The sequence below is a fragment of the Opisthorchis viverrini genome (assembly GCF_000715545.1).
Source record: "Opisthorchis viverrini unplaced genomic scaffold opera_v5_346, whole genome shotgun sequence".
Lineage (NCBI taxonomy): Eukaryota > Metazoa > Platyhelminthes > Trematoda > Opisthorchiida > Opisthorchiidae > Opisthorchis > Opisthorchis viverrini.
Window position 1 is genome coordinate 71,403 of NW_008752004.1, and position 16,091 is coordinate 87,493.

Below are 16,091 nucleotides of genomic sequence, written 5' to 3' on the forward strand. Positions count from 1 at the left end.
CGTGTATCTGGGAGGAAGATATCGTCCAAGACACTTGGGTTGAGCAGATGATAGTGCCCATTTTCAAAAAGGGCACTTGTAGCGAATGTAGTAACCACAAGGAACTCAATTTGGCAAAAAGGCTTCTTGCGTCACTGACCATTCGTCACGTTGCGAGGGCACGCCAACCTTTGACCCGTGAAACCAAGCGGAATTTCAGCCGGATACGTGCCGCATCGACCACATCTTCAAACTTCCTACGGTTTATAGCAACAACGTATGCACAGACTACCCACAATCTTGGTATACCTTGACTACGCAGATTCGTTCGATTTAGGAGATCGATCAGTACTCCCATGCACATCCTATAAGTTTTTGGACATAATTCTGAGCGTGTGAAAGTGCACAGTGAGCGCCTTAAAAGCGCTCCTCCAAAAAGTGATGTCCGGAAGGGATGTTCACCCGTTCAAATTCGTTGTCGTTGCACTAGTAAGGCGAACACTGGAAGGCCTTCAAAACCCCGACGCTCGACCTAGATTACGCAGATGAAGGTTGATCCTTGTTGAGTAAACCGATCACCATTATACAACCTTTCGATATGCGCATTGCAACTTCAAAGTCTCTGAACATGCCCCTTGCAATTGAAGTATAAGCACTGGACGTTGTGGAGAATTTTACGTATGTCGGTAGTTGTATTGGCTTCGGCGGAAGTGTCTGGCGGTGGTGAGCGAATCTAAAAAAAAACCAGAATCATGATTGCTAATTTGTCATCTGTGGCGTCAAAACGACATACTATTAGGTCTCAAGGGTCGCGTTTACAAGGCTACAGTAAGGGCTGTATTGTTGTACGACTGCGAAACATGGCAATTGGGAGAGAGTAGGGAGAAACCTCTTGAGGGTTTTTACCACCGAGGTGTTAGAAGCGTCGCTGGTGTCGGATGGCGTCAACGATTTTTTGACGGTGATTAGAGAACGAGCATTTGGCATGTACGCCGGTCACGGAAAAAGTAAAGCGCCATCAACTGCGGTGGCTCGCCGAAACGTACTATGAGACGAGTGTTACTTTCCGTGCCCCCTCCAGAATGACGCAAACCGCGAGGTGGACAGTGTGACTTGGGACAAGGTTGTGAAAGAGATTACGGAGAGTTTGGGTAACGTGGTGCGATCCGCCTCCCAGGACAGGGTCTCTGTAACCCCCCCTTCCTTCGAGCTTGGCCGTAAAAATGGCGACCAATCGATGTCAAAGATCTCTGTAATAGAGGGAAAACTCATTTGCAGTGGTTGTGACAGCCCCACCATATCACAATCACGTAGCAAACTTGGGCGTCATAGGTCGCTTCCTTCAGAAGTCGTTCTTGAGGAATCAGAAATCCCTGGATCCAGAATGACCTCCCCTTCGTTCTTGGAGTCTCTTAAAAAGAAATTATCAATTGGTCAAGACACTGGTTCTGAAAGAAACTATTCCACGGGTACATCGTAATTTTCCATAGGCACTTGTTGTTGTGTGACACATGTCGCCTTGGCGTTGGACATGCAGTCATTCATCAACTGATGTTAAGGAGAACGCCTCTTTTTCCTTCTATTTCGTACCAAGCTAACTTTCCCGTTCATTATACTCTTTCAGGATAAAAAACACTATGATCTTGATACATCCAACCCGCAGAAAATCCGGGCGGACCAGATACCGGCGTTTCTTCACGAAATTTAACAAAGGAACACATTCCGAGGCTGGCCTGTCCGACGGTTGTGTGTGTCAGTGCCTGAAACTACTTAGCTGTCTGCAACATAGTCACAAAAACAAGACAATCGTCCAATCAAAACACGGCACAGTGCCCATTGGTCGCCAAACTACCCTCTCCGATTGGGTGAAAGAAAGACTGCTAGGGCCAGGCCAAATGATCGAAGCGGAATCGCACCGACACTGACCCATACCAACAACTGCAACAGCTGGGAAGTTGTTTAGCGGGGACTGTATACAGATCATGTGGTTTACCGGATTCTTGTGAACAACCACCTAGCTTGATCTCTGTTAGACTGTAGTAGCCAGCTAAATCTAACATTACTCACGGAAAAGCGTATGGAAATCTGAAAAATATGCGAATGCGTCATGAACCTGGAAAATTCCTGTAAAAGTCCACCCTATGCGTAAACCAAACAACCAAAAAAGAAAACGGAAGGAAGCACGTCGTATTTACAGGTTGGAACTGTACATCCAAAAAAGAAAAAGCGCAAGAGAAACTTTAAAAAATCCGCAATTTCTTCGTCTTCGCTACTTTCTGTCTAGAGTTTTGTAGAACGCGTTCGGAGTGACGAAGTTTAGCCAAATGGACCTGTAAATTGTTCAGACGTTGCTCTGCCTGTTTTGCCATTACACGATCTTTGTTTTGATTGCGCTCAATAGACTGTTGGACGTCTCTCATCTTGCGCAGCGTCCGATCAATCTCTTCTTGGACTTTGAACGTCTCGATACGAGAAGCAGATTCGGATAGCTCGGTAAGGCGCGAACCAGACTGGGCAGCATGTGACTGCCTGTGTTGTGCTTGTGGTTTACTCCCGACCACATCATCGTCGTCGCATCGGTTCAAAGCAGTGTTGAGCAGATTAAACACACCCGCTTCCACTGAGGGTAATGAACTGTCGTGCCCAGATGATTCTACAGTGGCTAAATTCCGCTTCTGACGCCTAGGCCGTTTGGATTCAATTTCGGGTCTCACCAACAAGTCCAATGTTGGCCGTTTGTTCCACTTTCTTGGACGGATTTGGAACTTTTCCAGAATGAGTGCCACGGGTAATGTTCGACCTTGACCGCAACTGCCCAGTCCACTTGTCCCATCATAACCTAGCTTCGCTAGCAGTCGAGATCCGATTCCACGTGTGTGAGCTTCCCATGCCCCTAGGTCGTCTGGTACATCGGAATCGGTGGTGGGAATACTGCCGTCTGAGATGGGATCGCCAAATGGGATTGCTTTGAGTATATCTTCCGGGGCAAGTATCCCACCCGCGACAAATGTGACCTTCGAACGTAAGTTGAGTGCATCGGTCTGAAGGTACAAGCGATAGAGGGGAGAATTAAAACATGAGGTAGTTAAGCGTCGTGGGAAAGTCAAGGCAAGATATAATGGCATGATTAAGTCTCGCGGTGACTGATCATCTGATGTGCTGGGGCCAGTTTGCATATTGCTCTGAAGCTCGAAAATCACCCAGGAACAATGTACTTGGCTTTTCTGAAAGGGGGAGGATAAGCGAAACAGTGGACAGAAAAAACTCGATCCATCTGATTCTAATAACCCAGTCCTCGGAGCATAATCAAAGTTTCGTCTCTAATTTACTTTTCAGGCTCCACTGTGTGAAAGACACTCTGAAGGAACGATACGCTCCCTAGTCTCAGTCGTGATCAGTCTATTGGAATACAGCCTTTTTGAACTGATTATAGAGCGTCGATCACCGTTCCCAGACGAGTGACTCAACACCAATCGGAGACAACAGCGCATGCCAGCAACAATCAAACCAGTAACGGGCATTAGTGTGCGACACTAGTGTTTGTTCGGTATTGTTCCGAACCGCATTTTGAACACTAAATTTCATCCTGAGTGCGTTCTTGCAAGGTGCCTTAGCCGACACCTATATCAGTGCAATAGCTTTGTCTTGCAACGGATTGACTCTCATTGAAGTTGAGTACAGTTCTGCACTTTAGCCCATCGCAACGTGCGTTTGGCCATTTCACTGTTCTACTGCGGCTATACCCGAATGATAATCTACCGTGATATTTTTACCTCATGAGTCCATACAATTTGTCTAACATGACTGAGCTGACTGCCTGTGAACCCGCAACTCCAGTTGGTGGAAGGAAGGAATGGGTCACATACACGAACCATAAACCGATGATTCAATATCTTGTTTTATATAATGGTGGAGCGCCGGCTTACTCAAGCTGTTGAGCGTTTTGTCAGGTCTAAGAGATCTCATCAATGGTAATAGGCTGCGTTCTTGAAAGTGACGTTGAGTGCTTCGAGTGGGACCTTCTACCCTGTCTCTGCGAGTTGCCTGCTGGAGAGTCTTTATGAAAGCTTCGTTTTATTTTTTTTCAGGCTGAGAAAACAAGACAAGGAGTACATAACATTGGCATCATGCGTTCGTCAAAATCTTACTGTTTCTCAGTCAATCTAGTTATTCACCCACTTGTCCTGAGGAATACTTTGTGTCAAAAAAGAAACGTTCCCTCACAATAAAGTCAGTGTTGATCAGGTCTTTTGGAACGATATCTCGATCGGTTCCAAACTTTACTCCACTAATAACCGAAGTCCCCATCGCATTCCAACCACTGTCAAAAGCATCAAAGTGAGAGGAAAACAAAACTGTCTGGAGGCCAGCCGCTCTTGATAACCGGAGATCACGTCGGATGGACGGATTTCTCACATGTGGGCTACGAACCAAACGAAGACATGTCTTGAATGGTCAGCCAGTCAGGATCGAGCATTCATAACTCGGCGCTTCTCCGCGAAGTTTCTAGCGTGACCTTGTGGGACATTCGGTGATAACCTTATAAATACAGTTGTAATAAACTGCCTCTATCTCCATAAAGGGCTGTCTCAAGACATCGTGCCTCTTGATGGGCGAAACAGAAAGCCAAGGACCGACAGAGGTTACACCACTGTTTGCAGTACACAACACAACTATTTTGATTAAGTTTGAAAGTAGTAGTAGTAGTAGTCTAAGACAAACCATTCACACCCTGTGCCGTCACGTCCGAATCACCAGTGCTACCTGCATTGTTGTTCACGCTGAGGTGAACGAAGCTATGAGAGATCGATGGACCAGTGCAAGTTAGTTGGAGAACTTCATCAGTCGGGGATTCAGACACGCGCTCAAGCTGGACCAGGTCACCATACTACTGGAAACCGCAACAATTTCCTGGGCTTGGAGGGTAGAGAGGATGATGATGTAACAAGAGTATGGAGGTGATACGGTCTAATTTATAAGACAGTCATGTTCATTCACGGATTTGAGTGAATGTTTTGCTTGCTGCAACCGATGCTGACATCAGTTTAGACATGGTAAGCGTTAATGAGGGCGGAAACAACAAATAGGCTTTTTTCTGCGACAGTTGGGCGAGGGGTGTATATAAGTGAATCAAATAAACTCCACTGCAGCCCAGTCAGCCGATCAGTCTAGTACTCAGGGTCTCGACTTTATTAGCAGAATGAAATTACCGCATCCGACGAAGAAGCGCTTGTGGGCTGCCCAGAATGCAGATATTGTAGAAGAGCTTCCTCATTCAGAAGCCATTCAGGCTACTATAGCTGTTTCGAACGTATGTTGAAAAACTATTCAGAACGCCATAGATAACCAAAATTTCTGTCAACGAAGAGCACGGGGATTAGGACGTGATTCATGTCACAAGAGGAAAAAAGCCAAAGCACATCGGTTCCTCAGGAAACTGAGTACACGACTAGCCGACCAAAACATACCATAAGCGTCTATTAAAATTGGAGGACGAATTGATGGAACCAATTTTTACACTCTTTAGGAGGGAGAACAGAACTTACTCTGTGAGTTTTGTCAGCCGGGGTCGAAATCGATTGGGTATTGCAAAGCCGATTCGCCGGTTCATTCCCATCAGATGTATCGGAATCGCTTGAACTCGAGCTGACATCCTCGTGTTCAGCCACATCATCTTGATCACTGTGCTCGTCTTCACTGAGAAGGTGAACTGCGTCCAAGGACACATTGGCCACTGACTGCTCGAGTTCAGTGTAGCTTTTTCGCTTAGCCGAACTTTGAAAACCTTGTGCGAACGCGTGGCCCCATTCAACAACGCAAGATTGAGAATCGAGGTCTGCATGGAGAAGACGTGCGTGACGCCACAGACCATACGGATTGCAGTTGTTTTTTACCAGGCAAAGTTGGCCTTCACGAGAGAATTTTGTAACATCCGGTTCGTGCCATGGACCGAGTTCCTTGAAAGTGGAATGCAAGCATAAACCCCAGCTATAATTACCAGCAAAAAATAGAAAAAAGATAAGGCCGACAAATGGAGAAGTCGGAAGCTACCACGCATGCGACATTTCGCCGTTTGACTGTCTCTTTGGGCTTCACCTAACTCCAACGTTTTCCCTGATCAACAATGTCCTAAGTATCGCACAAGTCAAATTTAGATGATGATCCCAGATGGATTCGTCTTTTCCTCGGTAAGGTTCTTCTACGCTTTACCCGAGATGTATGTGACGTTGCGATAACGGCAAACGTACCCTGGCTTCAGGCTTCGCATATTCACATTGTATTAGCACAGACCCACTGAGCCGGACTGTACCGTTTAAAACACTTGTAACCACCCGTAGTCTCATGTATTGCAAATGATATATAATGAAAAACCGGTTACAAGCCTTCATGTTGTCACATTCTGACAGCATTAGGGCGAATCCGTTCAACGACGAATCTGTTCAAGCAACGGTTTAACATGGCTAAAAACCATTTGCTTGTCTGATGGCTAGGCCAACAACCTACTTTCAACAGTCATAGAACGGCACTGCAAGGAAGCCTTCCTGGGAGCTCACGCTAGGCGGCACCGGACAGACGACGAATAAACGCTGCGTATAAGTACCCACCTATGACCAACTGAAGTGACGGCCTCCAGATCCTTCGTTGTTAGGTCCATCATATACCGCGATTGGGTTTCATTTGGGAGGCCACTAAGAAATCCTAGTAACATGTTCAATAGAAACACAGTTCTAGACTAACCTGAGGACCGTGAGCGCTGGAACATCACAGACACTAGACTACGTTGCAGCCACAATCAGGCGGGCCGTTGTCATGGTAACCAGGACGCGAACTGCTGTCACACAAGACACACCACATAGTTGTGACTGCAGGTGGGAGGTCAAGCTAGTTCCAACTAAAGCCAACAGGTCAATCAGTCAATTTTCAATTTATCCGCTATAAACCGTATGCCATAGGCAGACTGGTTCCAGCTGCTATAGTTTCGATCACCGGAAAGTGGGAGAGTGCGGGAGATACGGCCAAGCCATGGAGGCTGTGGCATGTTTGGTTAGTTCCGCAAGTGGGTGGCTATGGGGTGAAGGCGATAGCTTTGATGCACGAGCACCACCAATTGCGCGATCGGATCACCTCTGCCAGTGTCACTAAGCATTGGTGGGTTGAGTCCCAGGGTTTCCATTCAGGGAAGTGGCAGTTGTCGACCCAACTGAGTGTACTGGTTAGTGTTTTCATACTTCGTTGACAGGTCATACACTGTCCAGCTCTCGGTGCTTCCACTCAGCACAGGGTAGTCAAAAATAAACTCTGTAAGGCAAACGGCCTTCTGGCATGCAAAGTACACGTCCTAACCAGTGTAACCTATGAAGCGTGAGTAATTCACCCACGGCGGAAGAGTTCCTTTTACCTAGGACTAACTAGCGTACCTTAGCATTACTAATCCGATGTTCCTATCAGAACCAATGTTTCGGGGGCACCGATGGTTAACCACTGACATCCTCAGTACGTCCTCTGCGCACAGAGGCCACGTCTTTGATCCATAAAACAGTATGGATCGCAATGCCACTGTGTAAACTCTTCCCATGACAGATAAACTGACGTCACGTCGGCGCTACAGGTGTCGGAGGTCGGAAGCTTCCCTGGCCTTCCCGAGTTGAGAAGTAATCTCATTTCAAGCCAGTCCACGGGAACCCATAGGATTGCCCGGATAAAAAAATTTACAAATCACGTCAATTGGTTCGTCTGCAAGCATGAGGTTTGGGTTAGTTCCCACCCAGTCTTGTAGCAGCATCTCACACTTTGTAGTGTGAAACGCATGCCAAACTGTGCGGCGGAGTTATTCAAGTTATCCAAAATGGTTTGCATTTTTTGAAAGACCTGAACCAAGGAGAGCAATATCGTCTGCATACTGAACATCTATGAGCAAACATCCCAGGAGCAGTTCGACTCTCGATTTTCTGAGGTAGGCATCACACCAATAACAAACTTGAAGAGGACATGAGAGAGGGCAGCCTTATCTTTCACCGGTGGATGTGTTGGACTCAGGTGAAAACTTGTGTACTCAGACGCGCTCACAGGATTTTGCGTACAATGACGTTATTAGGCATACAAATTTGGAAGCGGGTTTCATATCAAGAAAATCGTCGTGGGACTTTTGAAGGAGTAGCGTTGTTCAAGAATTTGCCTCAAGGTAAAGATAGGATCAATGCGTCCTCAGCCGCGGCGAAACGCAGCTTGATTCTCACGAATCTGTCTCTCCCGACAATCGATCAACTTGCCAGAGATGCGGTGGATAATAGGTTGATACCACAATGGTTTTCACATGACGTTCTCATGCTCTTTTTTGAAGACTGGGATGACTATCGAGGAGCTCCATTCAGCTGGAGCTGAAGATTCGTACCGAATCTTCCGCAGTATGATTGTCGAACCTCCACCAGGACCTCGTAACTTTTTTGAAGAGCGCAAGGCGCAGACCATCCGGGCCAGGTCTCTCCCGGATTGGTATCTCATGCTAGATTTCGGTTGCTGATGGCGGGTTGGTGTCGACGTTCCATTTAGGCCCGCTGGGTTCTCCTAGCGGTTGTGGAGACCAGCCAAATTGTTCCTGGAAGTGCTCAGTTCACCGAATAAGACGACGATTGAGGGAGTGAATTGCCGCTCCGTTGTTTTGACCGAATGAACGGATCAGTTAAAACTAGGCGTGGCAGTTACCGGTAGCGAAAGCCTTCTACACCCCATGGGCCCTCGAAAAACCACAAGGTCGTGAATCACTCAGTGAGGGGGGGGGGCGAGAAGCGTCCAACTAAAGATGCTTATTCAAGATTGGCTGGCATTTCTGACCAACAGGTCATGTCTTCGCTTGGTCCGTAACCCGTGCGTGAAACATCCGTCGAATCGACGTGCTGTTCGGTTATTAGGGGCAGCTGACCTCCGGGCATTTAGACACGCAATAGTGGCTAGGGGAGTGGCTGATGAGTTAATTGCACTGCATTGTTCGATGGATGGGGAGGATGTGTGGGAGAAAGCCGGTGAGCGAAGATACTTCCATGTTGCCCGGGCCGAGAAAGAGGGTTTAGTTGAGGTATCCCTCTGACCTAAAACTGACCCACAAGGCAGTGGGAGGATGTAGGGTTTTGTTCGAAGACCCTGCCCCTAGCTTCTGATTAGAGGGTCTTGATCGCAAGATAGCAGTTGTTAGGGTTTTCTTGAGGTACCCTTCCCGGCGTAGAGAATAAGACATTACTGTCTCCCTCCTAATGCAGCTGCCTAAAACGGGTGCCTTTTGAGCAGCAACAGACTCTTCAACTTTAAACGTAGTTCAACCGTATTGAATAATGCACTGGCGCTCACGGTCAACCGTTGGGGGATCGGAGTGCGCAATTTTTAGTGCCGACTTTTTCTAACTCGTCCTTCCTGGGAGGAAGGCATCTCTGCTTCCACAAACATGGACATGCTGGTCGTCTGGGGGAAACACCTTCACACTCCTATCGGAGAGGACACTACGACTTCACCACCAGATGGTTTCGTGTTACAATTACCCGCTGTAAGGGGACTCGCTTTTCTTCGTCAGTCTGCTCCCCGTTGGACTTCCTAGTATGGTTGAGCCTTAAGGAACTGAGTTCCAGCTAGTATAGCCCGCAGGATCATTGCAGCACGACAAGGTGACAGCTTTAGGTCGGGAAGCCAACAGGTCCCGAGCAGGCCAATAGGCTCAGAAGACTGCAGGTAAGGAATGGTGATTGCAGTGGAATTACTTCTTCAGTTATTTATTTATGGGACTTTGGCTGCATCCGGCACTTTCGTTCGCCGACGATGGGGAGAAAGAAGACGGTCTCGAAAAACTTGGCCATTAAATCCCCCTGCAGATCCATTCTAATCAGCGAGGCAACAGCTTTGGGTGGGGAAGCCAACAGGTCCCGAGCAGGCCAATAGGCTCAGAAGACTGCAGGTAAGGAATGGTGATTGCAGTGGAATTACTTCTTCAGTTATTTATTTATGGGACTTTGGCTGCATCCGGCACTTTCGTTCGCCGACGATGGGGAGAAAGAAGACGGTCTCGAAAAACTTGGCCATTAAATCCCCCTGCAGATCCATTCTAATAAGTCTGATTAGGCCGTTCGGCAGTGTATCTAGCTAGCAATTGCTGCAACCAGACGGGGGGCTACCATATGGGGAAGCAGAGGTAGCCACGCATAATGAATTGACAAGCTAAAATAACTGCACCTTAATTACATGGTATGGATGAACTGATGTGTGGCTACTTCCACCATCCACAGGGCCCGGGCGGAAAGAACTTTGTAATGCAGACGATTCTGGCGTAAGAAATAAACAAAGCCTGAGCAATGTGACTGGCTCATCTAGAGCGACTCCCCCTCCTCCGAAAATACCTGGAATACTTCAGTACCGCCGATCTGATGTTCCTCTCGGGCTGTCGAGAAAAGCAACACCGCCCAACTTATATGAGTGCTGTGGTCCGTCACTCCAAACATCTGGGTTGGGCGGCAGACCAATACAGGAAACGATGCAGATCAGATGCACTTGATCGATATATGGAAAGTTTTATCCGATTTGACGGTTTGTCTAACCATTTGGAAGTGCACCTGATAGAATCATACATAGGAATCTATCAGTTTACCAATCGATGTCGTTGCCATGTGTTCGCTTGTTTTCTCTACTTCTGGGAAAAAACGTTGACCTTGGGAACCATGGGAAATTTGTCGTAGATATCGATGTATTAGCCGTCACAAGGATGACGAAACAGTAGCGGACGCGTCCCTTCTGCAGCCTGACCAATTATTACAATCCTTCGTTATCACCACTCCTCCAAGGTTTCTCAAAATCCTTCCGGGCTAAACGATTGCTGGTGATTCATAGAAGAACCTGACAAGTTATCACTAGTACAGTTTCAATGAAAACGCCTAGCGAGAAGTCTCCTGGGGCGTGTCGCTTGCCGTTTTCCGCTTTGGATAAGTTCGGTGAAATGGAAGTGATGACCCTCAAAGCTCGTGAGCGGATATGGCGGGCTGATTCCACCCGAGTGTGATCAGTTGGATTGGAAGCTCCATGAGCGGTGGAATAATTTGTTGCGCTCTACCAATAGCAGTACCACGGCTTTGTTCTTCCTTCCGCCCTATTTTTCCTACAAATGAACAACAGTTGCTGTGGTTGATTCCAACATTCAAATGCCCGCTGACGCTACAGTCCGTCAGTTCATATCTTATCGCTCCAGTATTTTGTCGTTCTTGCGATTCCAAACGACTGCAAACAAACGATTAGCGCTGGTTTCGCTAGAATTGTTGATCATTACCATCATTATGATCACTAACAAACCTACCCACATTTTTTCCGCACGTCGTGCATCCTCTGCGGACCTCATAATTTTCTCTTTTTCTCCACTACCCCAGTTTCGAACCTCTCCGACGACACCACTCGGCTTACTGAAGTCGAACTGGCAACCTCAAGCATGTCCACATACAGGCGACGTTCGAGCTGTGGTCTATTGGATGGTTTCGGCGAATTGTGCTGCGAACAAAAAGGGACAGATCGCCTCGCATCGATAAGTGATAATAATCGTCCTGAAGTTCAATGGCTTCCGTGTACACACTCGGAAACTCTAAGAGTTCCCGACGCCATGTATAAACATGATTATCTCATCCCAGATTCGGCCAATGTCCATCGAAGAGGCCGCTTGTAGTAACTTAACAAAATAATCGTTCAGCTGTAGCACCCTTTGGGTGCCTAACTGCCATGCCACACGAAGGAGGCACGAGGGCTGAGACACTGCCAGGTTGCCCAAGCCTAGACAGGGGAAGTCGAGAGGCAGAGGTCGGGTTCAAACCACGGATCTTCAGGTCAGTAAACTTGCGCTCTAACCGTTTGGACCACATCGCCCTAACTTACATAGTGGGCTTCGGTATGTTCCTCAAGTGTGACTCACAAAGCTTTTCTGCTGCAAAATAGGGGGCTCGTTCTCGAGCTTTGTCAGAAAATTCTAATGAAAATCTGCACCGAAGAACAGCGCGACCTGATTCAACCAGTGTATTCCAGAGTGATCGGCAATCAAGGATCGAACATTCCATCGGTAGCTGATGGCGATATAGTCCAGTTGACTCCGAGGCTTGCGATCAAACCCGTCGGCTGCTCAAAAGATGTTCACCTTTATCGCTGCGTTTTGCGTGCAGACAAGACAAATCACCAAGGCATGCTTCTGACGAACGAAGGCATCCTAACTGTGTAATGGAATCTCCCGTTAGTATGACTTTATTCGAGCTTTTCGTGGTCGGCAAGAGCACGGTCCGCACTCGATAGGCAACTTTCAACGGAGCAGAGGTATAGTTCGTTGTTCTAAATGTATACGAACACTGGGGGCGAGATGGCTGCGGTTAGAGCGCGAATTTACTGTTCGGAAGGTCAGTGGTTCGAACCTGATCTCTGCCTCTCGGCTTCCCCTGTCTAATCTTGGGCAACCTGGCAGTATCCCAGCCGTCGTGCTTCCTCTGGTGGCATGGCAGTTAGGCACCGAAAGGGTGCTACAGCTGAAAGATACGAACACTGCGAGTTTTTTTCGATGTGAAAACCGAACAGCTCAGACTCGTCTGTTTACCGGTATCCAGTCCAGCCTCGGTTCACGAACTGGAGGTTATACAAATGTCGACTAGACCCGTTGGAAAAGCTTCAGAATCACTTGAGGTTTATGGTCTGTAGCCCCTAAAAAGAGGGGGCCGTAAGCCCAACAACTGTAATTGGACCGTGTAGTCGAGTTTTAGAGATGTAACAAGCATCAACCGACAAGGTATCTGGAATACACACAAGAGCAGCTTGCTGGTCGAAGTTCCTTAGAGAATGCAATAGAAGCAGAACAACCAGGCGTGAGTAGATGAAGTGGAGCGGCGTATGTGAGTACGCGGTGCTGTCCAGTGTGTCTATTTCCTGATTGATGTACGTACGGTGCCTACATAGGAATGATTGTCAAGTGGGATGGATCGGGAGCTTACCGATAACAATTAAGATAGAAGCAGTCAGCTTGTCCGCTCTGATCTAAGCAGCGAACATGGCGACCCAGCAAATGTCACCTCATGACGGCGGGTCACATCAATGGTTAGAGACATTGTCAGACATGGCCCAGTCGCGCGCTCAGTGGCGCTCGTGTATCCAAGCTATTGCCTTTAGTGCATAGTTCCCTTTCCAATTCACCCACTTAACAGTCCATTGACAGTCCTGTATTTACGCACCAATTTACCAGCTCCCGCCTGCAATGCGCAGCTACCTACCGCACCTTCCCAAATCATCGGTGAATGTAACTGTGGCAACTACAACCACCGTACCTCTGTTTATCGTCGTATGTGGGCTGACGTACTGCCAATGCACCCAAAGCAGCCAAAGCCTTGGGCTCAAAAGCCTAGCCGGTGGTCGGAGTTAGTCCATATTTTAAGGAACAAATTGTTACGCTAGTTCCGGTACCTAACCTACACAGGCAGGAGATTATTTGCGGGACCTATATCCACTGACCAACCCGCTAGGAGAATGGGAATCATCCAGTACAGCCCATCACATCACGATAAGATCCAAAACTTAGTAATACAGTGCCAACTGTGATGAGAAAAACGAAACCCATAGAAATTACTGCGATAAGGGCAATGTGACCTGCCATAAAAGCGCACAAGTAATACACTGAACATTATAAACGAAGGATTCAGTTGGGTTCCGGGTGAATCACCCGTCAAAGCCGAATTAGTGTGTAGATGAGTATGTAGTTCGAATTTCGTGCAATTTGGATTCAAATAGAACACAGGGTTGACGGAATCTAGACTGCGTCTACCTGGTGAGTTTGGATAAGGGCGAAACAGTTCGTGGGTGTTCGGAGAGTTTTCAGCAACCTTGAGTAGTGTATTACGTCTATTTCGAGCGTTCTTTGACAGAAGGATATGGTTAAAAGTAGACTAGCATGGTAAACGATATACCTCTGAACCCCATTTTTAAAAAAATATCTTTGTGTACCTTGGGTTAGACAGAAAGGGAAGTGCTCGGGGGCTGAAAAGCGTCCATGGTACCGCTAGCGGAATAAAAGAACCGGCCGAGTGCATATCAGTTGACAATATATTACCTCGATTGTGATATGGCCCGTAGGCCGGTGAGAGTTATGACAACAAAGATACGTACATGAGTGTGACTACTGCGACCAGTTGATGTGGAGGGTAAGGGTGCAAACTCACCTCAATGGATACCAGCTTCCCGTGTGACGCACGACATCGCACACCACGGTGGCATGTGCCATGTTCGACAAACTGGGGACACGGTGCATCACTCAGGCGGGTTGGATGAGCGAAAAACACGCGAGCATAGGTTGCAGGCTGATCAGAGTCCCCATCCTCTTTCACCAACCCAGATACCACAGCATTCTGAAGAATAAACCTGCCATTCGATGTCCAACCAGGAACACTACAACGCTGTCCAATCCATTGACTTTCTTCATCACTAGTTACACTCCCAGCAGACGCAGGTCGCTCGCAAGTCTCTACATGGGAACCCGTCGAGTCACCAATGACAGATGATTGTAAAAGATCATGAACTAAGGCTGAAAGAGCGGCCTTCTCATCATCTAACAACTGTTCTTCTTTGAGTTGAATCAGTTGTATCAAATCATCTCGAAGCTGAAGCAGCTCTTCGTGATCTGAACTATTCGGGTTGAGCTCAAGTTGGGAAGACAGCTGAGAGAGTGTGGACTTGAGCTGGTGAAGTTCACCTCCATCCGCTTCTTTGCTTGAATTCTGAAAATTTTTTGAACGGGACTAAGAAGCGCAGAAGAATACGGGAATAATTCACTGACGGAAAACACTTTTGTGACAACAATGAGGACAATGACAATTAAACCAACTCAATGGGCTCACATCACGAAGCACAACGCTTCGGAGGTCCGCCGTTAGAACGTCGAACCCATCCTAGAGCCAATGAAACAGTGAAAACAGACGAAAATCAGTCCCGTTGCAGGTAATTAGCATCGGTTTTACTGCTACTACTGATGATTGATGGTGATAGAGCGAGCAGCACCGGCTCGTGGATACACCTGTTGTGAGGAGAAGCACTATCGAGTTAGTTATGACCTAGAAGATTTAACCATGTACGACCTCACTAGCTGATCACTTCGGTATAATTAAGACGGGATCACCAAAGTTAGGCCTCAGAGATTCGCCGTTTGATGCAAGGCGGCAAAGAATTAAGCTGACCTCGAATAAGACTCAAGCAATAAGAGAGCTAACTCGATCGAGTAACTGAATTTTAACCACATCTTGTCGTTCTGGACACAAGTTGCCCCGGGGAAAGAAGTGAATAGAGCGAAGTTTGTCAGCTTTCATTTGAACAGTCCAACTGAGTGTCTGGGGATGAATGGTGTGGAACAACACTAGGCCTCTACCTCCTTATCGTTGTGCTGTTCTTTCCAGGTTAGTGCTTCGGCAACTAAACATTACATGGCCGTGTGATAGTGAAGCACTCTTGTTGACCATAAAACGGGGAATAACGATCGAGCTGGACGCTATCGAATTATTGTGGCTATCACAGTGCAAGTTGAACGACAAAAATTTCACTGTAGCCTATCCGCCAGTATCATCCATTCGATGATAATGCTGCACACAAGAAAGAATCGCGGAGAGGTTATAATAATATGCATATATTTATTTTTTTTAAAATAAAAGCAAAATTAGTTCATCGTTGTATATTCCCGCACGCCCAGGATAAGCGGGAAGAACCTATTTACACAAAAGTGGGATGTGCATGGAGGAGCGCAGGGGTATGGGTGAAGGATAAGAAAAGGGATAAGAAACATCAAGTAACAGTGCGTGTGTGTGGAAAAACATCAAGACATAGAGACAGTCTGATAGAAGTTATCAGAGAAATACGTGACCATGCACTGAGGCACGAGATAGGGTGTGGACGATCGGGAACAAGAACTGTACACCGATCAAAAATACTAGCTCTGTCTAGGTTTTCGGTGCGCTCCCGATGCAGCAACCGAAGTGATGATTGTCTATGTACATAGAGAAGGGAAGCAGCATTTACAAGACGGTGTTGAAAAACGTAGTCTCTGGGACCAAGTTGGGTCCGGTTCATGATAAACGACATCC

General features: G+C 47.2%; 1 protein-coding gene across 1 annotated transcript in view; it reads right to left on the minus strand.

Moving 5' to 3' along the window:
• Positions 1–2,125: 2,125 nt before the first annotated feature.
• The window catches only part of T265_15089 (hypothetical protein), a gene marked incomplete at both ends in the record, with an annotated part of 52,052 nt that continues 38,086 nt past the window's right edge, over positions 2,126–16,091 (minus strand). The window contains 3 exons of the mRNA XM_009176538.1: positions 2,126–3,020; positions 5,526–5,936; positions 14,184–14,738. Coding sequence (XP_009174802.1) covers positions 2,220–3,020; positions 5,526–5,936; positions 14,184–14,738 — 1,767 coding nt within the window. The remainder of the gene's footprint in view (positions 3,021–5,525; positions 5,937–14,183; positions 14,739–16,091) is intronic.